This window comes from Berghia stephanieae, chromosome 2 (assembly GCF_034508935.2).
Source record: "Berghia stephanieae isolate SIO BIC M18660-M18661 chromosome 2, UCSD_Bste_1.3, whole genome shotgun sequence".
Taxonomy (NCBI): domain Eukaryota; kingdom Metazoa; phylum Mollusca; class Gastropoda; order Nudibranchia; family Aeolidiidae; genus Berghia; species Berghia stephanieae.
Genome location: NC_088361.1, coordinates 2,231,887 through 2,241,886, shown reverse-complemented (window position 1 = coordinate 2,241,886; position 10,000 = coordinate 2,231,887). Strand labels below are relative to the sequence as shown.

Genomic DNA, 10,000 nt, shown 5'->3' with positions numbered 1-10,000 from the left:
ATATTTTTTCCTTGTTAATCATCTCTATTATGCATGTATAATATAAGCATTTGAGTGTGTTCCTCTTAGTGGGATCATGTGCTTGTGTGTTCTGAATGAGATTTTTAGGTGATTCTCAAACTATGCACAATGACAGTATGCTCTTGGAATCGACATCTTTGCCCTATTTGAACCATTTCCCTTTGTCTTACTATTTGTGCTTTCAAATGTAAATCTAGAATTTTTTTACTATCCCACTTCCTCCTTTTTACTGGCACTGATATGACCTAAATGAGTTGTACGCGCCGTAAAATCCCTAAAAACAACAAACAACCCTTTCTAGTTTGAACCAAAGGCCTCCAAACCTATTAAGGATTATACAATGTACGTTACATCGATGCCTCTCACCTTTAACAAAGTTAGCTGTTTCTTTATCTCGGATAATGACCAAATCGGCATTTGGAGCTTGACGTCGACAATACTTCCTAGCTTGATTCCAATTTTTCTTTCTCTTGTATATTCTTATACATTTGTTTCCAGGATAGTAAAGGATCCATTCATCAGGACAAACAAGGGGTTTTTCTGTCACCGGAGACAATAATCAATATTTCAGATGAGATTTGATTGAATTTGCAATAATTATTTTAAAATATTTTAGCTAGACCATGATTATTTTCAATTTCCAAAGGCGCATGAACTGCAACATCAATTGGCTTTTGGGGAAATTGAAAGGAACAATTAAGGGTTATTTAAAAAGGAAGAATAAGTAAAACAACCAGTAATGAAATTGGCTTTTATACTATTAAAAAAACGAGTCAATATATTATGGTTATCATTGGTAGACAACATACGATTCTTACACACTCTTGCTTTTTGGAATTCCGGATGTGTTCCCAATCACTGCAAGAGCTTGCGAGTTCTCGCTAGGAACAAAGTTCGAATTCCAAAACGTAGTTGTGGAAGAACTAGTATATTCTACCCTTCAATCGATTTTGATTTCGTTATATTTGATAAATACATTTTCAAAAATATTAAAATGATACTTCTTTTTTAAAATCTAGTTTTAGAGAAGTTTGACGCTTGATAATAAGACGTCACAAATTGTTATTGTACATTTTATATCATTACGTGTTACTGTTAGGCGAGGGATAGACTAATAATATAATTGTAAATTGTGAACTCAGCGCGTGAAAGGTGCCGGAAGATTAACGAGCTCAAAAGAGAAAATAAAGGTAAAATGATCAGATATATGAATTGTTTGGGTCAATCCACTGTATGAAACTATCTATTCTACTCAATAAAACATTTTTTTTTGCCCCAAGTTTCATGAATTTAATTTTGAATTCAATTGTCAGCATCAATGTCTCAGACATGATAGCGCTCTGAGACGGTTGGTCACATTTTACAAATGTATTGAAGGAACAGCACCCTTGTATTCTGAAGCCATGTAACAGATAATGAGCAATCTAGATAGACAGACACACTTTTCAAGAGACTCCTGTAAATTTTAGATGCCTTTATTCACACTGAACACAAGAAGGAAAACAATTTCACTCTCTGCCCCATGATCTGTTTACTATTTTGTTTTGTTTTGTTTGTTTTTTGGGGGTTTTTTTTCGTGATTTGTTGTCTTTTTGTTTGCTTTTTGTTTGTTTGTATTTTTGGGGGGAGTGGTTTGTTTTTTTATGAGGGTGGGGGGAGAAGGTGGGTTGTTGTTTTGTTTTGTGTTTTTTCGTAAAAAATAAAATAAGTCTGCTATTATTCACCATTATCTCTTCTTGTCCTACCTTTTTGGATTTTGGCTTCAACATGTATATATTTATATTTTTTTTTGGTTTTGCTTATATCACAGGCTGACATAGTTTTGAGCTAATTTCAATGAACATGTCCATAGGCTTATTTCCATTCATTTTGCATCTTTCATTAATCTTCCTTTAATCCTGTCAGGATAACAAGCATAATACCTTTTAAACCAAATTATCGTTTTTGGTTTGTTTTTGTGTTGATCCATGCTTTATAATGACCGTTGTATTTTGTTGATACATGGCTGCGAATGACTATATTAAATTTATTTCTTACTGACATTCCAGAGATTTGATTTACATTTTAGTTTATCGTATCTTTTGATACATTTCCTTATGAAACATATTATTTCTGTGTGTATTTGATTATATTTGTTCATTAAAGATAGAAATGTTTTTTATCGTTTTGTAACTCGAATAAAAATAACAGCCTATGGAAAAAGGTTACCATATCATTTTGATAGAGAATTCGGCTTTATTTTGCATTGTTTGACAACAAAAGCGTATCTAATCGTTATGATTATTTTAGTCCATCATGCTTCAGTTACAATTATGCTAGTTTGTATGATCAAAACGTAGGTTTTGCATTGACCTCGCGTGGTGGGTGGAGAGGTGGCTCTTGATTTGTATTCTATCCCCCTATACATCTTTTCCCTTTCTATATTAGTCTTGGTCTTTGTTCTGGATTTAGGTGGCTTTAGAGGGGGGGGGGGAGGGCTTCTTGGTCCTGAAGGGGACCCTTAGCTAGAAGTGAATCAGTCAAATGTATATATCCTATTGTGATATATATTTTTCAACTTGGAAATCATCTCTCATTATGAACGATTCTATCTTTTAGTTTTGAATATGTTATACGTTTTAAGCATTTGAGCGTATCTTTCATAGGTGGACCATATGCTTGTGACTGGATTAGACGTTTGCATTGTCACAATAGGCACATTGAAAGTTTGTTCATTGAATCTTCTTCTCTTCCCTCTTTGAACCAGTCCCCTTTGCCTTACTTTTTCTTTAATGCGTTTAACTTCAGATCTTGAAGCTTTTCCTCACCATCTTTCTGTTCAAACGCTTTAACTCCTCTAAAATCAAAATTTAAAAAACTTACTGTTTTCAGTGGTCGTAAGTTGCGTTGATTTTTGGGATACTGGAGATTTTTCTGTGGTCTCTTTACTAGGACTTGTTGATTCTGGGGCATTTGACGTGGTTTTACCAATAGAATCAGGGCCTCCCGATTGTTGGGATCCTAGAAATATATATATTGTCTCTTCACCGTGACTTGTTGATTCTGGAGCGTTTGACGTGATTTCATCAATAGAATTAGGGCCTTCTGATTGTTGGGATACTGTGGATTCTGTGGTCTCTTTACTAGGACTTGTTGACTCCGGAACTTTTTGTGTGATTGGATTGTGAATACCCTGCAGTTTAAATGACATTGCTTCTGGTGTCTTAGGTTGTTCAGTGGTTTCCATATCCAGACTTGATGTCTCCGGATTTCTCTCTGAGAAAATAATATTAGGGCTATCTGTTTGTTGGGATACTGAAGATTTTTCTGTGGTCTCTTTACTAGGACTTGTTGACTCTGGAGCGTTCGATGTGATTGGATTGTGAATAAACTGCAGTTTAAATGACATTGCTTCAGGTGTCTGAGGTTGTTCAGTGGTTTCCATATCCAGACTCGATGTCTCCGGATTGTTCTCTGTTAAAAAAATACGTAGAATCGGTGTATCCTCATTGGGTGACAGAGATGATTGTTGGATCTGTTGAGGTGCTCTAGTAGTTTGAGTACTCTCACCAAAGTTGGTTGGAGTTATGAATTCCGTTTTCGATTCACGAAGAGGTGGTGCTGGAGGATTTGATACTGTCAAAATTGGCCATCTATAGAATTTAGCGACACCATTTTGAAAATTAAAAAAATTCCAGAAGTTAGTGCTAATCAGATAAATGAACTTCCACGGAATAAGCATAGTGTTTCCTTGTTAAGTTCACATTAAGATCGAGTACAGCTTCACATATTCATGATGACTGGTTTAAAATGACACTGGTAATTAAATAGCTGGCGTACTCTCCCACGCATAACATTGTATTCAGCTGGCGTATTCTCCAACGACTAACATTGTATTCAAATTTAAGTATGTAATTTTATAGTTTTATGTATCAGTACAGTGAAATCCAACTAAATCGATGATCGATAAACCTGCTTGCACGTAAATGGATTTTTGTTTGGTTGTTTTTGTTTTTGTTGATGTTTTGTTATTTTTGTTTTCATTTCTTTTTCATATGTCCTATCATTTGGTCATGCATATCATGATTACTCGTCACTAGTAGTACTAGTATTTCAATCAACTCAGCAATGGCATTGAAATTACCTAATCATTAAGTGCCAAGTATCTGCTATCCGACACACACAGATTTTTCTATTCACAGTTGGACATGCTATTAAAGAAACACTGGTTAGATAAATGCATAAACTACCTTAGTGAGTCGAGATTTCTTGAGTACATCATTGTTAAAAATCGACACTTACTCCATCCTCTTCTCAAATTTATTTTATGCAACAACTTTTAGTGTTTAATCGAATACAGAAATAGTCAATATTCATAATATATTTATTTATATTTACTTCTGTTTGACTGTCAAAATTTAAACATTTGAGAATGTGTTTAAATGTGTTTATTTCCCGCAATTCAATTATATGTGAGGCGATCTGTGAATTTTTCTATGTGTCACTGTGATTTGAATTATAAACAACTAGCAAACCTACAACGTCTTCGGTGTATAACCAGTCACACTTTCACCACCTTTCTCTCTCATTTCTCCCCTTTCTACGACAGGCATTCACATAAACGTCTAGTTTGTTTTTGTTTTTGTTTTTTATTTTGTAATAAAATAAACAATCTGAACGACGATAAAAACGTGCGCATTAAAATTCGACAAAGTGAATAATAAAGCAGTGTGGGCCTGGGATGGTTAAAGACATTCGGGCACGGTTGGATCGCCATTTAGTTCCTGCATATTTGGGCGGACGTTCACTCGTCTTCCGTGATGGTCTTGTGACCGTTAACCAGATTAACCTTTGGCCATGTGATATGCACTTAAGCACCCCCACCACGACAAGGCGGTGACCCATTAGGGTCTGAAATCGTCCTGGGAGCACACTCAGTCAGGATATAACCAAACTTAAGTCATACTTTGACAACTAGTATCTGAGGATGAATACTTTTAAAAACGTAGCCATAGCTTTCCGCCTAGTCAGCGGATAGCGGATGACACACCCGGAAACTGAAGTCTTAGTCGGGGACCAGGTTCTACCATATGAACCTGGGGGTTACGCTGGACCGCAGCCTTAACTATCGGGGCCATCGAGAAGGTGTTGCCTGGAATATAGAGAAATGCAACTGCCTTTCCGGGTGTGCTTATAATTATGAGGATTTCCGCCCTGGGACTATGCTATTCCACCTCGGAGTACTGCGCTCCGGTGTGAGGTAGGAGCAAAATGTTGACAAGCTACATTTTAAAGCATTGCAGGTCTATGCACAACGTTTCGAGAACGCTAGCAACATCACTTTAGGAATGGGGCCCGATAATGGCAGCAATCCAGCTCCCCGATGTCAGAATGAGACGATTACGTGCTAAGGGCTTAAGGAAATAGCGGAACTGGGGAAACCCTCTCAGACGCATCATGAATGATGTTCTTAGTACGAACCTAAACAAGGCCCTGCAGCCCTTGTGCTTAGCTTTCTTGATTCTGGACGTGGTTGTGCTTACGAAGATAATTGTTTTTTTTTTTAATTGTATATGACCATTGTAAAATCGATCTAAAATGCATAATACTAGTTGTCTTGCATAGACGGATATAATGTTATTAAGCTGGCTAATTTTCATAGCGGAAAATAGTCTGGTTGTTCTTGTAGACGACCCGCACACACACACACACACACACACACACACACAAACAAACAAACAAACACATGTTTCATTTTTTATTTATGTGGAAAAACTGTATTTCGTGACCTTCAGAATTTTGCAATAATATGATTGTTTAATTCTGCATACTTTCACAGTTTTTGAGCAACATTTGCACTTTGAATATTTTAATTTGATATTATTTTTCGATGGCATTCTATTTTAACAAGAATATTTTAAGTATTTGTGACCCCGATACGTCAAAACGGAGAGAGAGAGAGAGAGAGAGAGAGAGAGAGAGAGAGAGAGAGAGAGAGAGAGATCTTTGAGGAAAGAATGTCCCAAAATTGTGTTTAGTTAGCATTTTTATAGTTACGATTAGTAATTAATGCAATGATCAATATTCATGAGTCTGTTACTCGAGAAAATATAATTAGTAATTAGCCATAGTCAAGGACAATATTGGCAATAAAACTAAAATACTCATACGAAGCTAAATTCAGGATTATTTACCATAAAATAATGCAAATGGTCATGATGACCTAGAATTACTATCATCATCATTACTATAATTATTTTTTGATAATACGGTAGAAGCAACGATAATTGTAATGATAAAAATAACAATAATGATGATGGCGATGATAATGATGATGATGATGATGATGATGATAATGATGATGGCGATGATAATGATGATGATGATGATGATGATGATGATGATGATGACGACGATAATTACTATTATTATTGTTATCAACCCCATCAACTCCTCCACGTCCAATCTTGCCACATACAAGCCTCTGACGGTGACAGTTGCCAGTATCAGTGCATTAATCTACTCTTCCAGTCTCTCCAAAGACGAGGATGTTATGGCTATTGTTGATGCACTCAAACAAATGCACGAGAAAGAGCCCAAGGTAGATATATATATATTTATATCAATTTTCTAATCCTAATAACCCACGTTTTATCACTTTCAAGAGTATCAATTTTACTAAATAAGCCAAAACCTGAATTAATTTATTTTAACTTTTTGACACGCCCCCACCCTACGCTATAATATCAACGTCAAAAACTCAGAACAACAAATGAATCTTGGACAATTGTATGAGAGTATTTCCACAAGAACAACGAGACCATAAAAAATTAGTTTTCCGATGTTAAGTAGTATGCGTTTATGTCATGTTATATTTTCTCTCATCTAATCATTACCATTGCCGACTCAGTGCAGCAATGTCATTATAATAATTACTTATATAATAATTACACATAAGTCAAATAATTTTCTCCTTTCCACACCCAAACAGCTGTCGGGCATAACCCTTGCCCTCGCCCTTCTGGTTCACACATTAGCTTCCTACGGCCACCAGGGAATGGGAACAAATCAACGAGACCTGATTAAAATGTGGACACAAGACTTACAAAAGGTGAGTTCTAGGTCTAGTATCGCATTGGCATGTCAATGGTGGTTTGGTATGTGAGTCGATTCCAAACATGTTATGTTCGAAACTGCTAGCTAACTCGTGGAGCGATTGCATGGTGCATATTGGGGTGTTTTCTAGAAGAAAACTACACGTACCTTCATATAACTTCCTTTTTTAAATAATTGGTTTAAGCAAATTATAAATAAACACATATTAATAATTGACCAATATACCCCCGAATCATTGTTTAAACGTGTATGCACGGCTTAGTCTCGGAATTTCCTCATGATCAATGATCTCTCTAAATGCATGGCAGATATTATAGACCCAAATTCCTTCCATTCATGCTGTAGAATCGAGGTTGGAGGGCGTAGATTTCAAGATGTTGGTCCCAGGATGTGGAACATGCTCCAAAGAGATGTTCAAGTCATGACGAGCCAGCTTTCCGAGTCTTGGCTGACGAATTCATGGGACTGACCAAGTGTATAATGGAAGACAAAAATTTTAATCAATTTTTTTCCCTCAACATTCTCCAACATAGTCATGTATAACAAAAGTGTGGCCAGTGATGTTTTTCAGGGATACCAAATGTCGGGGGGGGGGGGGGGGTCGAGTTTTTTAAATAGTTTTTTTTCAGACTTTAGTTCATGCCTCAGCGGCTTTTCCTGTCTCCAACAAAAAAGTCCGCTGAAGGTCATTCTTGTCAATAGAGAAATGATATTGGAATAGATGCAACAAGAGCCTCATACACTAGCAACAGAGAGGGTAGAATTAAGAGAAATGTTGTTGTTTGCTCATTTACAAGGTTCGTTTTAGGTGAGATGTGTTGCTCTCCTCATTATCAGTTGGGTTGGGTTTTTTTAATCATTTGGCATCCCTGATGTTTGCCTTGCGATAGGCATAACTTATTTTATGGGTCCGACGGAGCTCCATGAAACGCTATTATCGTCATACAGCAAGAGTTGATCGACGTTGAGCGTTTTCAGTCTTCGAATTCATGACAATATTTATGAAAAAAATCTGACCTCGACTTTGTTTTTTTTCTGTGGCCAGGCACTTTACACACATTACCTCATTCAACTCAGGTGAGCATACTGGCCTTAAGTAGTGACGGGAATTGTAAGGAGTGCGAGTGCAAAATTGACGTATAAAAAAATTGAAATTTCTAGTTTCACATGGCATTTTTTGGAAGTGAATTGTTGAGCATCATTGAGCATGAGTGAATCCGCAAAAAAAAAAATGCGCAATACTTAAATGTTTTATGTTTATTATTCGGCATTTTCTCGGATTGTGGTTTTGGGAACAACAAGTGGAAACAGATAAACAGTGCATTTCTTGTTTGTTTTTTTTTTGTTTGTTTGTTTGTTGTTGTTGTTGTTGCTAAAGACGAGTCAATACTGAAGATGTCTATTAGTAGCCCAGCTTTTATGGTTTAACTGGAATATACTCATGAAGCCATTTTGATAAAAGGTCGAGGTCGGCAGGGCTTATGCAATTTTAGTTATGGATAATTGTAAAAGCAAAATGTATGTATGTATGTATGTATGTATGTATGTATGTATGTATGTATGTATGTATGTATGTATGTATGTATGTATGTATGTATGTATGTATGTATGTATGTATGTATGTATGTATGTATGTATGTATGTATGTATGTATGTATGTATGTATGTATGTATGTATGTATGTATGTATGTATGTGTGTATGTATGTATGTGTGTATGTATGTATGTATGTATGTATGTATGTATGTATGTGTGTATGTATGTATGTGTGTATGTATGTATGTGTGTATGTATGTATGTCTGTATGTATGTATGTCTGTATGTATGTATGTATGTATGTATGTGTGTATGTATGTATGTGTGTGTATGTATGTATGTATGTATGTATGTATGTATATATGTGTGTGTGTACGCTCATTTCTTTTGTATACATGTGTAGAAACAATGTGCTTGCGTGTGTGTTTGTGTATGTCTGTGTCTGTATTCGTAAATGTGTTGATGTTCATACCATGAACCAAACTGTTTGAGCATTGTTTACCTCACATGAATTGCCTTTTATTGGGACAATAATGATTATATTATTATTATTAAATTATTATTATTATTATTATTATTATTATTATTATTATTATTATTATTATTATTATTATTATTATTATTATTGTTATTATTATTATTATTATTATTATTATTATTATTATTATTATTATTATTATTATTATTATTCTCCAATGACCTTAACTGTGATGAGCAATCAATATAAAGTTTCGATCATGTTGGCCCTGGTTCAAGTAAAAAAATACGTATAAATTGAGACTGCATATTTTGGGCGGTTGATGTGTGGAAACAGGCCTTGAAAAAAAAATTAATGCAATTAATTGTTCTCAACTAGTTTATTAAATTAACATAATATGTAACTTGATCTCTCCCGTCCCATTACATTGATTTGTAAAATTTGGTCAAATGAAATGGTAATGATATTAAAACACACACACACACACACACACACACACATATATATATATATATATATATATATATATATATATATATATATATATATATATATAGAATGCGCTTGGCCAAGGAGTTCACAACATTGCCATCCGGAAGTATAACGGACCAACACACAAACTCTGTGTAAACATGAACTTTTATAGTCTGGTTAATACAGTTTAGTGAGAACAACTCACAAACGCGGATGGCAAAAACAATAATAAAGACCTGATTTACGTCATCTTCGAACTATCTATCGATATATATATATATATATATATATATATATATATATATATATATATATATATATATATATGTATATATGGCGTTTTAAGTAAAACCAGGCAAAACGCAGTGCGCGATTGATATTGAACGCGTAATATAT

General features: G+C 35.0%; 2 protein-coding genes across 3 annotated transcripts in view; one reads left to right on the top strand and one right to left on the bottom strand.

The window, feature by feature from the left end:
- The window catches only part of LOC144964164 (uncharacterized), a 10,713-nt gene extending 6,814 nt beyond the window's left edge, over positions 1 to 3,899 (bottom strand). Inside the window, exons 1-2 of one of the 2 annotated variants that reach the window (XR_013643764.1) lie at positions 2,884 to 3,899; positions 388 to 561 (exon numbers count right to left, since the gene is read on the bottom strand). Coding sequence is in view for 1 of the 2 variants with exons in the window: in XM_078898116.1 (XP_078754242.1) it covers positions 388 to 561; positions 2,884 to 3,742 (1,033 nt within the window). In the remaining variant the exon portion in view is untranslated. The remainder of the gene's footprint in view (positions 1 to 387; positions 562 to 2,883) is intronic. The other variant, XM_078898116.1, reaches the window with a different exon arrangement.
- Positions 1 to 10,000, top strand: part of LOC144964162 (focadhesin-like) — a 377,317-nt gene that overhangs the window by 347,936 nt on the left and 19,381 nt on the right. Inside the window, exons 28-29 of the mRNA XM_078898108.1 lie at positions 6,482 to 6,601; positions 6,992 to 7,111. Of these exons, the coding sequence (XP_078754234.1) occupies positions 6,482 to 6,601; positions 6,992 to 7,111 (240 nt within the window). The remainder of the gene's footprint in view (positions 1 to 6,481; positions 6,602 to 6,991; positions 7,112 to 10,000) is intronic.